Raw genomic sequence first — 22,352 nt, forward strand, 5'->3', positions numbered from 1 at the left:
TACTACGCATTTGAGGAGACGTAATAAAAAATTTATTCGTCTAAAAAATGAGGTTAAGGAAAAAAAAAGGTGGTACACCATTGACGTAAGAATCTGTAGGAGGTAATATGGTTCAAAAGCGTTTAGATAGGTTTAACCCATCTAGCTCAAGTTCTTCATTGACATATAATGAAGATGTAGATAGAGAAGAACTAGCGAAAATGGTTGTTGTTATGGGTTTGTCTTTTAATTTTCCTTTGCACCCCAATTTTATTCATTATATTCAATGAGTATATAATCTTTCTTTCAAAGATTTTTCACGAAATACAATTAAAAATGATAACTTTAAATTTCAAGCTGAACATTGTCATTTTCTTTGTTGCTTATTTAGTAAATTTGAAGGTAGAGTATCTATTACTTCTGATATGGGTCGTAGTATTTTCGGTAATGATTATTTTACTGTCACGGTTTATTGGATTGATCACCATTGGAACATGAAAAAAAGAATTATAGCTTATAAATATGCTGACGAGATTAAAACCGGTCAATTTATATCTACTAAAATAACGGATTGCTTAAAATATTTTCGACTTATTGATAAAACTATGACATGTACGTTAGATAATGCTTCTAATAATTTGAAAGCCATTGATTTTGTAAGTGCTAGACTATGTCCTATGGATGATGATTATTTTCATGTTAGATATATTGCACATATTTTAAATTTGATTGTACATGATGGTGCTATATTGTTTGGAGATGGTTGTTATAAGGTTCAAATTGCTTGTAATTTTATTTTTAAAAATAAAAAAAGGCTATAATAGATGATTTTAAATATCAATGTACGAAATGTGATCTTCCATATAGAAAAGTTTCAAGAGAAGTTCCTACTAGATGGAATTCTTTGTATCAAATGCTTGAAGTTGCTTTAATATATCGTGAACCTATACAATTAGTTTATAATTCGATTAATTCAAATAATGATTTAAGGCTAGGTTCTGATGATTGGATTGGAGTAGAAGAACTTTGTAAATTTTTGAAAACTTTTTATCAAGCTACGAACACTGTATCTACGCAATATACTCCAACTATTTCTTCTGTTTTAGTAAATATTACTGCTATTTTTTAAGTACTTGCTAAATATAAAAAAAATTATCCTTACAAAGAGGCAATTGAAGCTATGATTGTAAAATTTTAAAAATATTTTTTTCCTATTCCACAAATTTATTTAACAGCTAATTTATTTAACCCATTTTACAACAAAACATGGTGTAATGATGATGGTTCAAAAAATTTACGCCTATTTAGAAATTAAACCTCATGAAAAGCCTTCAGTTTAAATTTAACTTATATTAGATTAAAAAAAGATGCTCCTCAATAGCTCAACAATAGAGCGATTGTTAACTGATTAATGGTATATTTAAATCCTACCTGGAGAAATTTAACTAATCAATTATTTAATTCAAAATAAAGATGCTCCCTTTCTATTGTATGGTCCACCAACCCTTCCAATCCCAGAATAATAAAACAAAACATATGATACAACAAAACCTTTCCCACAATTCTCCACATTTCACCAGGGGATAATACAAGAACAAAGTTGGTCGATTAACATAACTTTCTTTTTTTAATTTTAATTAGGTGAATTTTCTTTAATTATAGTTTAAAAAATAATTAATTTTCTCTAATATTCTTAAACATGCAACTATTTTTGAGACTAATTTTTTACAAACACAAGTAATTTGAGTGAGGGAGTATTCTTGAAATCTTGCCTTTTCTGTCCAATATACACTACCAATCATTGAACCTCAAACTCACTATTACTCCCCTTCATGGGTCGAATTGGTCTTTCCCAAAACATCCAATCCCACTATTTCCTTCATTCCACTACATCATTAAACACCCAATTGTCTAAAGTTCCTAACTTTACACCCAATTTCAAGAATCCCATGAAGATAACAGCTAGCATGGCGGTGGCACCCACGTGCTTTGGGTTCAAGAATTTGATGGAAACAGTGACAATTGATGTTCATAAAGCGGAAGGGAGGCCATTGAATGTGCCACTGATTGCTCCTTTTACTATTGCATCATCAAGATTGGATAAAGTGGAAAATGTTGCTATAAGGGTTGAGCTGAGTAATGGGTGTGTTGGATGGGGTGAGGCCCCAATTCTTCCATTTGTTACTGCAGAGGATCAAGAAACTGCCTTAGCAAAAGCGGCTGAAGCATGTGAGTTCTTGAAGCAGAGCCGTCAAATGACTTTAAATCTTGTGTTAGCGAAAATTGGTGATGTGCTTCCTGGACATGATTTTGCTTCTGTGAGTTATACCAGTAATCTCTTTTACTTTGTCATTATGGATTCTACAGACTGCAATAAAAACTCTTTTTTTGTTTTTACATGTTTAAATCTATTTTGTGATATTGATACAGTATTTATTCCTTCTTGTTTTGGCTTTGGTCCCTTTGGGTCTGTGAAATGTGGTTCTCTTTTCCTGTTGAACCTGTAGGGTACTAATGTTGTTTCCGGCAGTTGTTTAACACTATGTTCTATGCAAACTGAAGTTGTTTTAACTGAAAATTTTACAGTTTTTTTTCTTTTGTTGGCATAATATATGCGTGGACACTCAAACTTTGGGAGTGTACATGCTACATACCTTGACTAATCCCAGCTGTGTTTCGTGGACACCCGAAGCGGATGTGGCATATAAATTTTGGAGGTATCTAGATGATCATTTTGTAAGTTGGAGTGTTCAACTCATACATTGGAGACGAATTGAGGTGTCTAGATGTGCATGCTCAAAGTTGGAGTGTTTACTTGCCAACTGAGGCCAAGTTTGAATGTCTGTTTATGTATTATGCCGTTTTTTTTTCTGTGAAGGGACATTTCTGTAACCTTGGTGTTAGTTTGTTGTCTTAAACAGAATCTATGGAATTCTTTAAGCTTCACCATTTTTAAGTGTCTCATTGAATTGATTCTCAGGATTGGAACTCAAAGGTCAGCATAACATTGGGTGTTATAGGCTTATCTTTTTTATGATATATCACTAGGTCTAAGTGAGATGAAATTGCTGATAATGGAGTTATTTACTGGATTATCTTTCTTTAAGACAATGGTTATTGAGTGGATGTCTGTCTCTGTTACTGTACCCTTTTAGCTTATATACATTGGCAGTTGGCTTTCAGAGTTTAGAGGGTAGGATATGGAAAGCGTAGAATTCTGACTTGGCGAAACTGGAAAAAGAAAGTGAGTTGGGAGACATTTATCACTTCAAAGGGGTCATGCATAACTTATATGTCTGTTTCTTGTAAGCCTGAGGTTTCCGTTTAAGGACGTTGTATAACTAATTGATATGTTCCTAGTTTGCATGTTTGGCCTTTCTATATCGACCTATATAGTTTCAGGGATGGACCCTAGTATGTGAGGCATGTACTGGATTCTTTCATCCTCCTTATTAAGTCTCTTCATCTACATGAAGTTAACTTCTGTGTTCTTTTCCACTCTCAGTTCTCCTTCTCACCTGGTTCTTTTGACTTACCTTCAATTAGGATCTCTTTTTGGTCTTTGGTAATGTCATGTGGCAGAAACCCTTTCTGTGAAACTAAACTAGAAGTCCTTTCATACGGTGACAAATTTTTGTTACTACATTGGCTTGTGTGTTTACAGTAGTCCTGGCGCCTTCAGATTGGACTCTACAGTATCCACAGGACAAATGGACAAGCTACCTTGAGCTTTTATATACTTAGGATACGTTAATTCTTATCTTTCAAATTTATTTTTGTAGAATTGAAAACTTGAGTGGTACTGATTCAAACTATAACCATATTGAAGGTCAGGGCAGGAGTTGAGATGGCACTGATTGATGCAGCAGCGAACAGCATTGGAATACCTCTTTGGAGAATATTTGATGCAGTATCTAATTCAATATCTACTGACATTACAGTTAAGAATTTTTCTCTTATTCTACTTTAGTTGGCAATTCACAGTAAAGCTAGAGCTTTGCTTTTCCTAGTACTTGCGCCTCAATTGTTGCTCTCAAGTTATGTTGGTTTTAAAACCTTTAAAAGAAAATAACGCAGGAATTCAATAGTCAAAAAGTTGGCCGCTGAAACAGAGGTAGGAGTTTAAAGAAGAGAATACGCAGAGCAGTTGATTTTTTCTTGTAAAAGCCGTATGTTATTGATCATTATTATTAGTTGCTTTAGGACTGCAGTATTTATTTATTTTATTTCCTGTATTTCTTTTTTAAGTTATTAGGAGGTAGTTAGCATGGTTAGCACCATGACTTTAAAGTAGGGCCATTGTCTATTTCAGTTTTTAAAAGGAACACTTTATGTAACTATTCTTTGACAGAAAGTACATCTCTCTGCACAAGTTTCTCTCTCTTAGTGATCTTCTTCATTCTCCTGCTTCTTTTCTGTAGCAATCTAGATATCGTTTGCATAGTGTTATGTGCGATTTGTCTATTTAAAACTAACATTTGGTATCAAAGCTTTCATCTTAAGGGATCTGTGATTGAGTTGGAGAAGTCATGGATGCAGAAACCAGTTTCTCACTAATCGCTCTGCCGGTCTTTGATGGAGATAACTATCAGGTTTGGGCAGTACGAATGGAGACATACTTGGATGCTTTAGATCTATGGGAAGCTGTGGAAGAGGATTATGATGTTCCAGCCCTACTGAATAATCCCACCATGGCTCAGATTAAAGCACACAAGGAAAAGAAGACAAGGAAATCAAAGGCCAAGGCATGTCTATTTGCTTCGGTATCGTCAACAGTTTTCACACGAATAATGTCTCTGAAAACTGCTAAAGAAGTATGGGATTATCTTAAGGAAGAGTATACTGGAGATGAGAGAATAAAAGGTATGCAAGTTTTAAACTTAATTAGGGAATTTGAATTGCAAAAAATGAAGGATTCTGAAACAGTGAAGGAGTATTCAGATAGACTTCTTAATATTGCAAATAAAGTGAGGCTACTTGGCTCTACACTTGCCGACTCAAGAATTGTTGAGAAGATTCTAGTAACAGTTCATGAAAGGTATGAAGCAACAATTACGACCTTAGAAAATACTAAGGATTTGCCAAAAATTAGTTTGACTGAGTTGCTCAACTCCCTGAAAGCTCAAGAGCAAAGAAGACTCATGAGACAGGATGTTACAACAGAAGGGGCTCTTGTCAGTAAGCACTAGGTTGACGAATTTTCGAAGAAGAAAAAGAATCAAGCGTTGAGTGAAGGAGAAACATCAACCAACAACAAAGGTAAGGGAGGAAGTGCGAAAAACTTTCCCCCTTGCCATCACTGGGGAAGAAAAGGCCATCCACCATTCAAGTGTTGGAGGAGACCAGATGCTAAATGTAAGAAATGCAATCAACTTGGACATGAGGCGGTGATTTGCAAAAGTAAAGCCCCGCAACTGGAAGAAAATGCTCAAGTTGTTGATCAAGAAGAGGAGGATCTTTTTTTTGTTACAACATGCTTCTCAAGTAAGATCTTAACAGATTCTTGGTTAATTGATAGTGAGTGCACTAATCACATGACTCATGACAAGAGCCTATTCAAGGAGTTGAAGCCCACTAAAATTTCCAAGGTTAGGATAGGAAATGGGGATCATTTTCATGTCAAAGGAATTGGAACCATAGCTATCAAGACTAACACAGGCATAAAAAAAATTGCTGAAGTTCTTTATGTTCCTGAGATTGATCAAAACTTGCTAAGTGTAGGACATCTGATGGAAAAAGGATTTAGACTTTTCTTTGAAAATGATCACTGCCAAATCAGTGACACTGTTGGAAATGAAATTTTCATGGTGAAGATGAGAGAAAAGAGTTTTTCCTTTAGTCCAACAGAGAAGGAGCAACTTGCTTATTCCATGAAGGCAGATGTAACGGAAATCTGGCACAAGAGACTTGGTCACTGTTATCCACAAGCATTATTGTTACTGAAGAAGGAGGATATGACAAGAGGACTACCAACTCTTGTTGATCACTTACCAAGTTGTCAAGCTTGTCAATTTGGTAAGCAGAATAGGAAACCATTTCCTAAAGCATCATGGCGCGCTTCTCAAAGGTTGCAATTGATTCACACAGATGTTGCAGGACCTCAAAGAACACCGTCCTTTAATGGTAGTCTTTACTATGTTATATTCATTGATGGTTATATAAGATTCTGCTGGATTTTTTTCATGAAATACAAATCAGAGGTGGCTGGAATATTTTGGAAGTTCAAGAAGATGGTGAAAAATCAAAGTGGTTGCAGAATCCAATCCCTGCATTCTGATAATGGAAAAGAGTACACTTCTGAAGAATTTAACAAATTCTGTGAGGAAGAGGGTATTTCTCATCAGCTTACTACTCCGTACACTGACTATAGGTTGATAGGAGAAATAAAGGTGGAAGAGCTTTTAGCAGTCCATGCAAAAATTGTCTGAATTTTGTTTATGTAAAATTGTAGGTTTAGCAACACTAAAGGCCAGCATTTCACGAAGAGCACAACTAATTTTAAATTTTTCCATCTTTCGTGGCAACAACAACATATGCCTTCTTTAATTTTTCTTTAGGTAGGTTGAAGGATAGGAGGATTTTTCTTGATTATTTCTTCTAATTTGTGTGAGCCTTGTATTTCCTGCTGCTGCTTTGTTACTATCATTGTTTATATTTTCTTATATTTTCTTGTAGTAGTGGCTGTGGGCGTTGATGGTTGGATAGGGTCATGTCCGAGGGAGTTGGGGTGGGGGGCTGTGGTGGCGGCGGGGGATGAGGGAAGGACGGGGGTGGGAGGGAGGCCAAGGTTTGGCGTTAGGGGCGGTAGAGGAAGACGTGATGATAGAGTTGATAGGCTGAGGGTTGGGTCTTGGAATACAGGGACTCTTCAGGGTAAGTCCATAGAGCTTGTGAAGATTCTTAAAAAGAGGAGGATTAATATTGCGTCTGTTCAAGAGACCAAGTGAGTAGGGTCTAAGGCTAGGGATGTGGATGGTTACAAACTTTGGTACTCTGGGAGCGAGAGGCGTAGGAATGGAGTTAGCATCTTAGTAGATGTAGAGCTTAGAGGTCAGGTAGTGGAGGTTAAGAGGATCAGCGATAGGTTGATGACTATTAAGTTGGTCATTGGGGGGTTTACCCTGAATGTGTGTAGTGTTTATGCGCCGCAAGTGGGCTTGGATAGGGAGGAGAAGATGCGGTTTTGGGAGGCTTTGGATGAGGTGGTGAGAGGCGTGCCTAGCTCAGAGAAGATTATTGTAGCAGGAGATTTCAATGGGCACATCGGGGTGTTACCGGGAGGCTTTGGTGATGTGCATGGTGGTTTTGGTTTTGGGGAAAGAAATGAAGAGGGGGCTACTCTATTGGATTTTGTGAGGTCCTTTGGGCTGATGGTGGTGAACTCGGGCTTTTCGAAGAAGGACGATCACTTGATCACCTTCCGAAGTGCAATAGCCAAGACCCAGATTGACTTTTTGTTGCTTAGGAAAGGGGATAGGGTGTTGTGTAAGGACTGTAAGGTTATCCCGAGTGAGAATCTTTCGACCCAGCATAGGCTCTTGGTTACGGATTTGGGTATAAAGAAGTATAGGAAGAGAAGGGGTGAGGAGTGTAGACCTAGAATTCAGTGGGGCGGCTTGACGCCAGTGAATGCGTGGGAGATAGGGGAGAAGTTGGTGGGAATGGGGGTGTGGGAGTGTAGGGGGGACGTGGACAGTATGTGGGATATGGTGGCTAGGTGCATCAGGGAGAATGCTAGTGAAGTGTTGGATGTTTCTAGGGGCCGGGCCGGGCATCATCGGGGGGATTGGTGGTGGAATGAAGAGGTTAAGAAGAAAGTAGAGACCAAGAAAGGGGCGTATGCTAAGTTGGTTGAGAGTAAGGACGAAGAAGAGAAACGGGTAAACAGGAAAGAGTACAAGTTAGCTAGGAAGGAGGCTAAGTTAGCAATTACGGTGGCTAAGACGACAGCATTTGAGAGCTTGTATGTGGGGTTACCGGAGAAATGAGGGGAAAAAAGGTTGTTTAGACTCGCTAAGGCTAGGGAGAGGTAGGGTCGTGACCTCGATCAGGTGAAGTGCATTAAGGGGGAGGATGGTAAAGTGTTGGTGGAGGACGGCCACATTAAGAATAGATGGCGGTCGTATTTTCATAGGATCTTGAATGACGAAGGGGATAGAGCTATTGTGTTAGGGGAGCTGGAGCACTCAGAAGAGTGTCGGGATTTTAGTTATTGTAGACGTTTTAAGGTAGATGAGGTTAGAGAGGCTGTTCGCAGGATGCGAAGGGGTAGAGCGACGGGGCCTAATGAGATACCTGTGGATTTTTGGAAGTTTTCTGTCGAGACTGGTTTAAGGTGGTTGACTGGATTGTTTAACGAAATTTTCAAGACGGCAAAAATGTCCGAGGCTTGGAGGTGTAGTACTATGATCCCTCTTTATAAGAACAAGGGTGACATTCAGAGTTGCAATAACTATAGGGGTATGAAGTTATTGAGTCACTCTATGAAGATTTGGGAGAGAGTGGTCAAGGTGAGGCTGAGATGGATAGTGTCTATTTCGGAGAACCAGTTTGATTTATGCCCGACCGCTCGGCAATTCACCTGGTGCGGAGGCTGGTGGAACAATATAGGAAAAGGAAGAAGAACCTGCACATGGTGTTTATCGACTTGGAGAAGGCATACGACAAAGTCCCCAGGGAGGTGCTTTGGAGATGCTTGGAGGTGAGTGAAGTCCCGGTGGCATATATCAGAGCAATTAAGGACATGTATGATGGAGCTAAAACCCAGGTGAGGACGGCGGACTCAGAGCATTTCACTGTCTTGATAGGATTGCATCAGGGATCTACTCTTAGTCCTTTTTTATTTGCTTTGGTGATGGATGTGTTAACGCGACGTATTCAAGGAGAGCTGCCTTGGTGTATGCTTTTTGCAGATGATGTAGTTTTGATTGATGAGACGCAGGGGGTGTGTATGTGAATGATAAATTAGAGGTGTGGAGACAAACTCTTGAGTCTTAAGGGTTCAGGTTGAGTAGGAGCAAGACAGAATATTTGGAATGCTAGTTTAATGATGTGAGGCTGGAGAATGAGGTGGTAGTGAAGTTGGAATCACAGGTGGTATGTAAGAGGGATAGTTTCAAGTGTCTCGGGTCCGTGATTCAGGGTAACGGTGAGATTGACGAGGATGTCTCGCACCGTGTTGGGGTGGGATGGATGAAGTGGAAGCTCGCTTTGGGGGTGTTGTGTGATAAGAAGGTGCTGCCCAAGCTTAAAGGCAAATTCTACACGGTGGCAGTCCGTCCGGCCATGTTGTATGGAGCGGAGTGTTGGCCAGTTAAGAACTCTCACATTCAAAAATGAAGGTGGCGGAAATGCGGATGTTGCGTTGGATGTGTGGGTTGACTAGGGGGGATAGAGTTTGGAATGAAACTATCAGGGAGAAGGTTGGTGTGACTCCAGTGGAGAATAAGATGCGAGAAGTCCGATTGAGATGGTTCGGACACGTGATGAGGTGGGGCATGGATGCCCCGGTTCGTAGGTGTGAGAGACTAGCTTTGGATGGTTTTAGGCGTGGTAGGGGTAGGCCGAAGAAGTACTAGGGAGAGGTGATTAGGCGGGACATGGAGCAGTTACAGCTCACTGAGGACATGACCCTAGATAGGAAGATCTGGAGGACGCGAATTAGGGCAGAAGGCTAAGGTCAGTTTGGGTCGTTAGTGTAGGGCATTACTTGGTGGGGGTATTGTTCTTGTTATGATACCTTGTTTCATGCTTTATTACGAATCTGTTTACTTTTCTCTGTTTACTATTACTTGTGGGTGTCGTATTTATGTTATGCCATCTTGTTCCATGCTTTACTATGAATTTGTTTATTATTCCGTGTCTCGAGCCGGGGGTCTATCGTAAACAACCTTTCTACTTCTTTAGAGGTAGAGGTATGAACTGCGTACATCTTACCCTCCCCAGACCTCACTATGTGGGAATACACTGGGTTTGTTGTTGTTGTTACTACTCCGTACGCTCCGCAACAAAATGGAGTTAGTGAAAGGAGGAACAGGTATATAATGGAGATGACGCGGTGCATGTTGCATGAAAAAGAGTTGCCAAAAAGTTTTTGGGCTGAGGCAGCTAATACAACAGTATTTCTCCAAAATCGGCTTCCCACTAAAGCGTTGGAGAGTAAAACTCCATTTGAGGCTTGGAATGAATTCAAACCATCTAACCTTCATTAAAGTATTTGGTTGTGTTTGTCTCTTTCATATGCCGCAAGTTAAAAGAGACAAACTTGATAAAAGGTCCGTCCCGGTAATCTTTGTGGGTTACAGCTCATCCTCCAAAGCCTACAAAATTTATGATCCACAAACAGGGAAGATGATTATTAGTCGAGATGTGCACTTCAATGAGGAAGAGAAATGGGATTGGAAAAACAATCAACTTTCAGTCAAAGCTTCGGAGGAGCAGACATCCGATCAATGGCAAAATGAGTTACTAGATGATCCTCCAGTTAGAGGTACAAGATTACTTTCTGACATCTACCAACAAAGTAATGTGGCAGTTTGTGAGCTTGCAGGACACAAGGAAGCGCTTCAAGATGAAAAATGGAGAAACGCGGTGGAGCAGGAGATGCTAATGATCAAGAAAAACAACACTTGGGAGTTAGTTGACAGACCAAAAGATAGAAAGGTCATTGGAGTAAAATGGGTATTTAGAACCAAGCTTAATTCTGACGGTTCTATCAACAAATACAAGGCTAGGCTTGTCGTCAAGGGATATGCCCAAATATTCGGTGTTGATTACTCGGATACCTTTGCTCCAGTAGCCCGGATAGATACCATCAGAATGTTGCTAGCAATAGCAGCACAAAAGGGTTGGAAAGTGTTCCAACTAGATGTCAAATCTGCTTTTCTAAATGGTGTATTGCAGGAAGAAATCTATGTAGAGCAGCTCGAGGGTTTCATTGAGCAAGGAAAAGAAGAAAAAGTCTGTCTGCTTAGAAAGACTCTTAATGGCTTAAAACAAGCCCCAAGAGCTTGGTATATCAGGATTGATGATCACTTGTTGAGTTTGGGGTTTGTTCGAAGTTTGTCTGAAGTTACTCTTTATGTCAAACACAAGGGAACTGATCTGCTTATTGTTTCCTTTTATGTTGATGATCTCTTGGTGACAGGAAATAATGTGCGGCTGGTCGAAGAGTTTGAGAAGAAAATGATGCAAGTCTTTGAGATGACAGACCTAGGACTAATGACATACTTTCTAGGGATGGAAATCAAGCAAGGTTGCAATGAAATCTTTATCTGCCAAAAGAAGTATGCTAGGGAGATACTCAAGAAATTCCATATGGAAAATTGCAAGGCAACAAGCACACCGATGAATCCAAAGGAGAAGTTGAGCAAAGAGGATGGAACTGATAGAGTTGATGAAGGAAACTTTAGAAGTTTGATTGGATGCTTGATGTATCTCACTGCTACACGACCCGATATTCTATTTGCTGTAAGTCTTTTGTCTAGGTTTATGCATTGTGCTACTAAAATGCATTTGCAAACAGCAAAAAAAATTATAAGATACATCAAAGGTACTGTCGAGTATGGGGTCAAATTCAAAAAGTGTGAGAATTTCAAGTTGTATGGATTCTCAGATAGTGATTTACCGGATTCACTGATGACATGAAAAGTACATCAGGATATTGCTTCAGTCTGGGATCGGGCATTTTCTCTTGGTGTTCCAAGAAGCAGGAAACTGTGGCACAGTCCACGGCAGAGGCTGAATTCATTGCAACAACAGCAGCAGTAAATCAATCCTTATGGCTGAGAAAAATATTTTCTGATTTGCATATGGAACAAAAAGTTAATACTGAGATTCATGTTGATAATTAAGCTGCAATAGCTATTTCACATAATTCAGTGTTTCCCGAGAAGATTAAACACTTCAACATTAAGCTTTTTTTCTTGAGGGATGTGCAGAAAAAAAGAGAAGTGATTCTTGTTTATTGCAAATCCGAAGATCAGCTTGCAGATGCATTTACGAAATCCCTTCCTGTCAGCAAGTTTAAGTTCCTAAGGCAGCAACTTGGAATTTGCAGCTTAGTTGCTTTAGGACTGCAGTATTTATTTATTTTATTTCCTGTATTTCTTTTTTAAGTTATTAGGAGGTAGTTAGCATGATTAGCACTATGTGGGATTTATGTTACTTGTGGGTGTCGTATTTATGTTTTGCCATCTTGTTTCATGCTTTACTATGAATTTGTTTAGTATTCCGTGTCTCGAGCCGGGGGTCTATCGGAAACAACCTTTCTACTTCTTTAGAGGTAGAGGTATGGACTGCGTATATCTTACCCTCCCCAGACCTCACTATGTGGGAATACACTGGGTTTGTTGTTGTTGTTGTAGCATGGTTAGCACCATGACTTTAAAGTAGGGCCATTATCTATTTCAGTTTTTAAAAGGAACACTTTATGCAACTACTCTTTGACAGAAAGTACATCTCTCTGCACAAGTTTCTCTCTCTTAGTGATCTTCTTCATTCTCCTGCTTCTTTTCTGTAGCAATCTAGATATCGTTTGCATAGTGTTATGTGCAATTTGTCTATTTAAAACTAACAATCATCAATTAGCCACTTAAATAGTTGCTATTGCAACTAAAAATAGGACAAAGAAACAACTTATTTCTACCAAAATTAAAATAACTAATTAGTTTCCTACCAGAGATAGGACTCCTAATTTAACTAGGATTTGTACGTAAAAGAAAAACTGGAGAAAAAAAGGAAAAATTGTCTGCATTCTTTAAGCAACTTTCAACACTCCTCGTTGCTTTATGAAATGCAAATACCAATTCTATGCCTTAGAAGCTCGAACTTGATGACTAGAAGTGGCTTAGTGAACAGGTCTGCTAGCTGGTTTTCAGACTTGCAGTAGATTTGTCACGACCCGAACTAGGGCCTGGCCGTGACGGACATTCCGAACCATAAAGGCCCGAACGTCCTACTATATCTGGTAGTCATGCACAACATTCATATAATAAGAGAATATGCGGAAATACAATCTAATACGGAAACATGGTCATTAACTCTGAGTTTCAAGACATGAGAATGAAAGTTACAATTCAGAACATCTGAATAAGATCTGACTCAGTCTGCGAAATCTCTACTACATCTCAAAATTGTTCTAAAAACTGGGACAAGCTCCCAGTAGACCAAACCAACGGAATAACATAATCTGAAATAACAGGCCTTCTAAAATGGCTCACCACTGAACGAATCACTTCTCTCTGGAATACTCTACTGATTAGCTGGACCCTTGGATTGAGCCTCCGAACCTGGGAGGTAGGGGGTCAATACAGATGTACTGATACGCAGAGCAGATTCGAAATACTAATTTATATTCAACATATATGAGAGCAATTTAAAACAGTTCATAGACATATCATATAGTAAGAAATCTCGTGGGCATTTTCGAAAGACTGTAAAATCATCTGAACTCTGTGACACTCTTCGTTTTACTTCTGCGCTAGGTGGTATACCTTACAACTCTGAAATTCCACGGGCTATATGAAATCTGCCATTGACTCGGCGGGGAAGCCTCCAACCCAAGTGTGTCGCAAGGGTTGGAGTCTCTGACTCTGCTACGCCACACGGCCGTCGCCAGCGTAAAATAATATATCCGAATCGGCAAATCACGGTTTTAGGTTACTTGAACTAAAGCCCTCTTCGAGTAACCATCTAACGCTCTTTAAGCCTATTTTTAACTCTTTAAAGCATGCATTCTTTGAAAACATATTTTGAAAACATACTCTGTTATGGCATACATGTTTGTGGTATCGTTATACCATTGACTTGCAAGTCACGTCTCTGAGCCATTAATAACATATAATAATCTCTGTTTTCAAAACATAAGTTTGGGACCACCATATCAATAAATCAATTCAAAGAAACTCTTTCTCAAACCTCATGTAAACACATGCCAGGCACTCTCTTTGTCAAGCATTTCAATAATACAAGGTGGTCATGTCCAATTTCTCGAACACATGCAACTCTCTCATTTAAAACAAGGGTGTAGTTATATCAAGAAGCTCCCTCTCATCATCTTTAAATCATGCTCAAACACTAAGGTATTGAGAAAACTAGTTTCAAAACCATAAATCATGCACATCAAATCATTCACAATAAGATCATAAACTTGAATTTATCGCAAGAGAAGGACTTCATAATCTGTGCTTTCAAACAAATCTTAAATTTCAATTTCGTACATATACATATACTTGTAAATCAATTTAACGGGATGAGGCCTAAAAGGCCAAAACAACAATATCAATAACATGCATAAAGCATAATAAAAATCATGGATTTCAAACCCCCTTAACAAATTCATGCTTTATAATCTTTAAATCATAATTGAGTGTTTTCAACAAGCCCATGCATTTTTAGGATAACCCCCATGTACCTCAATTTAGAAATTTGATGGATGATTCTTGAAGCCTACGATTTGGGGATTCCAAATCTTTAATCAATCTTGAAAACTCACGGTTAAATCTTGAGTTATTTGGGTTTTTAGTTTGAAACCCTAGAGAGTGTTCTTGAGTAATTTGGATGATTGTGAATGTATTCTGGTGTCTTTGGGATTAAATTCCGTGTTTAGGCTGATAAGGGGATGGAAAATACCCAATATACCCTTAATGAGACGGAATAATAAAAAAAATATAACTGGGAGCCTGATTTCATGGGCCACCGCGACGCGCCACAATCGCGGTGGCTCCCTGGAAATGGACGAGTGGGATTCTTAAAGTCACCGCGACGTGGAGCCATCGCGTTGTCCCACAGGTTGGTACCTAAAATTTCAGCGCAACGCGCCACAATCGCGCTATGCTACTGGAATTTGACAATTTCAAAATAGACCCCCTCCGCGACGCGCCAAGCACCAAAATGACAGTGTTTTACGACTAGAACTTAAATTAGCTATAACTTCTTGCCCGGGTATCTTATTTGGGCGAATCTTATATCGACGGAAAGCTCATTCAATTTCCCACATGATAAAAAATCGAAATTAGGAAAATTGTATATGGTTTAAACTTTACTCACTTTGGAAGTAAAAAATGAGACTAAGTTTCTTTGACACAATTCTTGTCATTTAACTCTAAGAGCATATTACCATGAGCTAACGATGGACTATTTTTGCGGGGTGTTACAAGATGAGTCACTTCTCCCTTTTGTTGCACTTCTCTCAAGAAATAGAACTTGACGTTGAAATGTTTGGTTTTTCTGTGAAACACCGGATTGTTTGAGATTGCAATAGCTCCCTGGTTGTCGACTAGAATCTCAGTACTATCATTCTGTTCCATATGTAAATCACGCATGATCTTTCTGAGCCATAGGGCTTGGTTTACTGCTGCCGTTGCTTCTACGAATTCAGCCTTTGCAGTAGATTGTGCAACAACTTCCTGCTTCTGAGATGACCATGAAAAGATTCCTGAACCTAGGCTAAAACAATGTCCAGAAGTACTTCTCATATCATCAATGGATCCAGCCAAATCACTATCCGAGAAACCAAGAAACTTGAATCTTTGAGACTTCTCAAACTTTACACCATAGTCAACCGTCCCTTTGATGTATCTTAATATTCTTTGTGCTGCTCTTAAATGCATCTCACTTACACAATGCATAAAATGAGATAAGAGACTTACAACAAATAGAATACCCGGCTTTGTCGCAGTGAGATATGTTAAGCATCCGATCAAGCTTCTGTAATACCCTTCATCAACTTTATCGGCTCCATCTTCTTTACAAAGTTTCTCTTTTTGATTCATTGGTATGCTCATCGGCTTGCAATCCTCCATTTGAAATTTCTTCAGAATTTCCTTTGCGTACTTCTTTTGGCAAATGAACACTTCACTTTTTCTTTGCTTGATCTCCATCCCAAGAAAATTGGACATAAGACCAAGATCGGTCATTTCAAAAACTTGCATCATTTCTTGTTTAAACTCGTCAACCAACTTTAGATTTTTCCTGTTAACAGAAGATCATCAACATAAAGAGACACAATAAGAATATCATTATCCTTGTGTTTTACATAAAGAGTGGATTCCGATAAGCTTTTTTCGAAACCCAAGCCTAACAGATGATCATCTATCTTGCTATACCAAGCTCTTGGTGCTTGCCTTAAACCATAGAGAGTTTCTTTAGCAAATAAACCTTATTTTCATGTCCGTTGACAGCAAAACCATCTGGTTGCTCAACATAAATCTCCTCCTGGAGAAGACCATTGAGAAAGGCTGACTTAACGTCTAGTTGATAAAATTTCCAATTTTTTTTCGCTGCAATGGCTAGTAGCAATCTGATTGTGTCAAGGCGAGCAACTGGTGCGAAAGTTTCAAAGTAGTCGACCCCGAAGAGCTAAGCATAGCCCTTCACCACAAGCCTCGCTTTGTGTTTGTTGATAGAACCATCTGCGTTCAACTTTGTTCTGAAGACCCATTTTACACCAATGATCTTTCTGTCAGGAGGTTTCTCAACAAGCTCCCAGGTTTGATTTTTCTCAATCATCATCATCTCCTTCTTCATTGCAGCAACCCATTTTTCATCCCCTTCTGCTTCCTTATAACTTGCGGGCTCACAAATTGCAGTATTGCATCTCTGATAGATATCAAAGATCAACCTCGTGCCCCTAACGGGAGGATCATCAACTAGATCTTTTGGATCTAATTGAGTGGTAACTGGTGACTATTTTTCGGGCTTCTCCCAATTCCAGTGTTGATCTTCAATAAAGTGAACATCTCTAGTTACAACAATTTTCTCTGTTTGAGGTTGATAGACCTTATATGCTTTGGACACATTACTGTAGCCTATAAAGATGCCAGGAATCGCCTTCTTGTCAAGTTTGTCGCGTTTAACCTGAGGAATATGAACAAAACACACACAACCAAACACTTTAAGAAAACTTAGTGAAGGTTTAAACCCATACCAAGCTTCAAATGGTGTTTTATCTTCCAAAGCCTTCGTTGGAAGTAGGTTTTGCACAAAGACTACAGTATTTGCTGCCTCTGCCCAGAATGTTTTAGGCAACTCCATCTCATGTAACATACACCTGGCCATCTCCATTATTCATCTATTTTTTCTTTCACTGACACCATTTTGTTCTGGTATGTATGGAGTTGTAAGTTGATGCACAATGCCGGCCTCCTTACAGAATGAATCAAATTCTGTTGAGGTATATTCCTTTCCATTATTAGACCTCAAAGCTTGAATCGTACAACTACTTTAATTTTCCACCAGTTTCTCGAATTTCCAGAATACACCAGTAACTTTTGACTTGAATTTCAAGAAAAAAATCCAGCACATTCTTGTAAAATCATCAATGAAAAGAACGTACTAGATGCTACCTTTTAGTGATGGAGTTCTTTGAGGTCCAGCGACATCAGTGTGAATTAGCTGCAGCTTTTGTGAAGCTCTCCAAGTTGATTTTGGAAAAGGCTTTCTATGTTGCTTACCGAATTGGCAGGTATGACATTCAGTGGCGTTAACATCCAAATTGGGTAAGTTCTCCACCATATTCAATTTCTGCATTTTGACAAGCCCTTGATAATGATAGTGCCCGAATCTCCTATGCCATAACTCAGCAATGTTTTCTTTTGCTGAATACACCATTTGCTTTTCTTCCGATGGATTTAATGAGAAACTTTTGCCTCTCATTTTGACTTTAACTAGGTCTTGTCCGGATGTTTCCTTGATCAAGCAGTATTTGTCTTCGAAATACAATTTGAAACCTTTTTCTAACAACAGACCAACACTTAACAAGTTCTGGTCCAAATCGGGTACTTAAAGAACATCAGAAATTGTTTTAGTGCCCGATTGTGTTTCAATTGTAATGGTTCCCATTCCTTTTGCTGGAATATAACCACCATGGCCGATTCTAACTTTTGTAACTTTTGTAGGCCTCAAATCTTTAAAAAGATCTTTATCGCAAGTCATATGATATGTGCATCCGCTATTGATCAGCCACGACTCGCTTGAGACACTGCTTGTAAAACATGATGCGACAAGGAGTTGCTCTTCTTCCTGTTCACCAACTACTCGAGCCTCTGCATCTTGCTGCTGAGTTTTGTTTTTGCAGATGATCGCTTCAAGCGCAAGCTGATTGGACTTAGTGCACTTAGCATCAGGCCTCTTCTAACACTTGAAAGGTGCATGTCCTAGCTTGCCGCAATGCTTACAAGGAGGGTAATTTCCTTTGAAACCACCTGCTTTGTTTTTGTTACTTTGCGCTACACCTTCTCGATCAGTTGGTTGGTTCTTCTTATTCTTCTTTATCTTCTTAGAACGTCCATCATCATGATGCTTGGCTGGTAAAACACCTTCGACAGCTCCTCCTTGTCTCATAACACGTCGTTGCTCTTGTGCTTGAAAAGCACTTAAGAGCTCTGCAAGTGTGATATTGGACAAGTCCTTAGTATTTTCTAAGGTTGTTATAGTAGCCTCAAATCTTTCAGGTGCCGTTACTAGGATTTTCTCAACGATCATTGAGTCATTGAAAGTGGAACCCAACAATCTAATGCGATTTGCTAAATTAAGAAGTCTGTCAGAGTACTCCTTTATGGTTTCACTTTCTTTCATCCTTTGCAGTTCAAACTCACACACAAGATTCAACACGTGCATCCCTCGAATCCTTGCATCTCCTTCATACTCAGTCTTGAGATAATCCCATACCTTTTTCGCTGATTGCAGAGACATGATACGAGTGAAAATATTAGATGAAACTGCAGTAAATAAGCATGCCAGTGCCTTTGATTTCTTGGTTTTCCTCTCCTTGTGAGTTTTAATCTGCGCCACCGTGGGATTGTCCGACAAGGGAGCTATCTCGTATTCATCTTCAACAACTTCCCATAGATCCAAAGCTTGCAGATATATTCGCATTCTAACTGCCCATATTTGATAACTTTCTCCATCGAAAGTTGGTGGTGCCATTGAAGAAAAATTTGTTTCTCCGTTCATGGTATCCACTGGATCAGATTGATGCAAACAGGTCCCTTAAGATTAAAGCTTTGATACCAATTATTGATTTTAAAACCTTTACAAGAAAATAACGCAGGAATTTAATAGTCAAAAAGTTGGCCGCTGAAACAGAGGTGGGAGTTTAAAGAAGAGAATACGCAGAGCAGTTGATTTTTTCTTGTAAAAGCCGTATGTTATTGATCATCAATTAACCACTTAAATAGTTGCTATTACAACTAAAAATAGAACAAAGAAACAACCTATTTCTACCAAAATTAAAATAATTAATTAGTTTCCTACCAAAGATAGGACTCCTAATTTAACTAGTATTTGTACGTAAAAGAAAAACTGGAGAAAAAGGGAAAAATTGTTTGCGTTCTTAAAGCAACTTTCAACAAGTTACAACAATGCCATCAAACACATGCTAACTAGAAACCATATCTAGGCAAGAAATTCTTACTTAAGAAAATTATAGTAGAAAATTAAGAACTATCATAGACGTGTCTGAATAGATCTCAGTGACCATCTTATTGTAGATACCGATAGTTTCACCCACGGAAGCTTCTGAACTGGCTTCAAAGTATCGTAAACAAGGTTTCAAGACTTTAAAGCTTAAAGTGGGCAAGAATTTGAACGGAGACATTGAAGTGCTTCAATCCATCCGTGCAGCACATCCTGATTGCTTGTTTATCCTTGATGCTAATGAAGGTTACACGGCAAAAGAAGCAATTGAAGTCCTAGAAAAGTTGCATGGTAAATTATTTTTGTATGAAGTAGTCATCTAGATTCTAATTCTCCCCTATCTGTATGGATAGAGGAATGACGAAGAATTTATAAATCTCAGTACTCTCTGTTTCTTCCCTCTCGTGTATTAGACATATCTCCATGATAAATGTATAGCTTCTTTCAGTTGCTCCGATGTATCATTATCTGTTCGAAAGATAAAATCACAAATCTCTAGTTTCCTGTCAGAAATGGATGTGACTCCGGTGCTATTTGAACAACCTGTGCATAGAGACAATTGGGAAGGTCTTGGTCATGTCAGTCAGATAGCAAAGGAAAAATATGGGGTATCCGTTGCTGCTGATGAAAGCTGTCGAAGTTTGGCTGATGCTAAAAAGATAGTGCAAGAAAGTCTTGCTGATGTCATTAACATTAAGCTTGCCAAAGTTGGGGTGCTTGGGGCGCTGGAAATTATTGACTTGGTGAGGTCTTCTGGCTTAAATCTTATGATTGGCGGTATGGTTGAAACCAGGCTTGCTATGGGCTTTGCTGGTCATCTAGCCGCTGGCCTTGGATGTTTCAAGTAAGTTTTTAAGCAATTTCTCTGGAAAACATAACCTGCTTTAATCAAACTCGTAACCTATCACCATTGCTGGGAAACACACTCGCATAGATATAAAATATTTTTGACGTACAAACTAGCAGCACACTGGCAATTCAGTTGATTCTTTATTTGGCAGTCTGGCACATGATACTTTGGTGGGTCAAAATTGTTTGTTGCTGTCCCGCCCTTTGATGTTATCTGGTGTTCAATTCTTTGGAAGTGATGATAATGACTATCCATTGTTCAATGCTTCAGAAGTGATGATAATGACTCTTGCACCTTTTGTTTTACTTCCCCTATCGTTACCTTCACTGTATCACCCGAACTTAACATTCAATGTATTAATTGAATTATCAGTAAAAGTATAGAGACAATACTATGACTGGATTAACTCTGCTCTAAATTCTCTGACAGTATTTTAATACTTCAGTGAAGTTGACATCAGTAAATCCACTTTTTGACAAAATACTATGCCTAGTCATGGTTGTTTCATCATTCCAATGTGATTGTTTTTCTCTTGTTATTAAATTCAGCACACATTGCTTCTCTTATTGTACCTAAATCCCTGCAGATTCATTGACCTAGACACACCCCTTTTGTTGGCAGAAGATCCAGTTTTCGGGGGTTATGAAGGTACTTCTTTTGCCTTCCCTCAGAACTTTCACCTATTACTCCAGTGGATCTTAGTATGTAGTGCATTTTTCCTTGTACTGAATTGATCTGATAAAGTGCATTGCTCACTTCTTTATGTACCCAGTTTCTGGACCTGATTACCACTTCTCAAATGCTAGAGGACATGGTGGTTTTCTTCATTGGGACAATATTGCATGGTAAGTTTATTTTGATATTGATGTGCCAATTCGACATCTGTCATCTTATTACTGATGTGTACCCTTGTGTGCATTGTTTACACAGCAGCAGTTCATGCATATGAGAACAAAACTGATGGTGTATGATAGTTTATACGCCCTTACAGTTTATTTCAGTTACAAGAGATGTTAACAATCAAATACTCCACGCTCTCCCTGTAAACTCTCTGTTGTCTATCTATGTTACACAAACTTGTTCATGGATACATATTCAACATGCGTGTCAGTTCATGTAGGACCCACAACCATGTCAAGTAAAGGATCTATGTAATTTAGCTTTGTACAAGGTGATGAAATTAGTTTGGAAGTATCATACTACCATTTGGATAGAGAATTAACCAAACCGAGTATGTATCTTCTTAAAGCTGAGGCATTATATGGATCCAAATATTAGCATCAGTTTGAAATATGTTGGCCTAGTTTTCCTTAGCCAAGTAGCAATTAAGACTAGTCGCTCGACTAGTATACCTGCGTTTTCCTGATTTGTAACATGGTTCGTGTTTCAACATGCTCTGTCCAGCCAAGATACCTGTGGTGAAGTGACTTGATATATGTGATTTGCTTTAAATCACACTTTTCTTGACAACAAAACTATGATTTGCTCTAACATTTGAAATTCTCTGCAGAGATTATCATGGAGTTTGTTCACTCTTCAGGATTGTCATTCACAATGGTCAACCCCATTAGTTCCAAATTATAGTTATGAATGTCACTTGTGAGTAGTAGTCGTTGGCAAGTTTGAATGTCTATGTGCCAATGAATATCCATTCTTTGGGGTGAAGAAATATGTGAATGTCTTATTGTTTGTTGAAAATGGTATACGTTAAGAACGTCTTTCTTGATGTTTTCTTTCACAATTTCAACAAATATTGCTCGAGTCAATATGCCCATACTCTTGGTACAAATGTGTTACTACTAGAGATTGTTCTAAGCATCAATGTTGTACAAAAGACAGACGATTCCAATGTAAAAGTGAAGGCTTAGGAGCTCAAGATAATTATATTCTGAAACTTGTATGCCAAAATGTTCTTAGCAGCTTGGACCCGGGCTTTGTCTAGCGGTAAGAGCGCAATAAATAATATGTGAGTTAGGCATGCGTCACGGGTGTTGCAAGACAAAAGATGCATACAGGTAGCGGGACGGGCCACTGTTAACGATGTTACATCTGGGTGGATTTGTACCAACAGTGGGTTGGTGAAGTAACTTTATTTAGGATTCTACTC

The 22,352-nt window shown here is 38.8% G+C and overlaps 1 protein-coding gene across 2 annotated transcripts; it reads left to right on the forward strand.

The window, feature by feature from the left end:
- The first annotated feature begins 913 nt into the window (after positions 1–913).
- LOC107862197 (L-Ala-D/L-amino acid epimerase) lies at positions 914–22,153 on the forward strand. Of its 2 annotated transcripts, none has more exons than XM_016707685.2 (7): positions 914–2,297; positions 3,809–3,919; positions 19,470–19,686; positions 19,906–20,239; positions 20,832–20,893; positions 21,018–21,090; positions 21,756–22,153. In XM_016707685.2, coding segments are annotated over exons 1-7 (1,284 nt in total). In that variant the 5' UTR covers positions 914–1,811; the 3' UTR covers positions 21,757–22,153. The 2 variants fall into 2 exon arrangements, with proteins under 2 accessions (XP_016563171.1, XP_016563169.1); XM_016707683.2 differs by having other exon boundaries at positions 21,176–21,823.
- Positions 22,154–22,352: the final 199 nt, after the last annotated feature.

The sequence above is a fragment of the Capsicum annuum genome, chromosome 3 (assembly GCF_002878395.1).
Source record: "Capsicum annuum cultivar UCD-10X-F1 chromosome 3, UCD10Xv1.1, whole genome shotgun sequence".
NCBI lineage: Eukaryota > Viridiplantae > Streptophyta > Magnoliopsida > Solanales > Solanaceae > Capsicum > Capsicum annuum.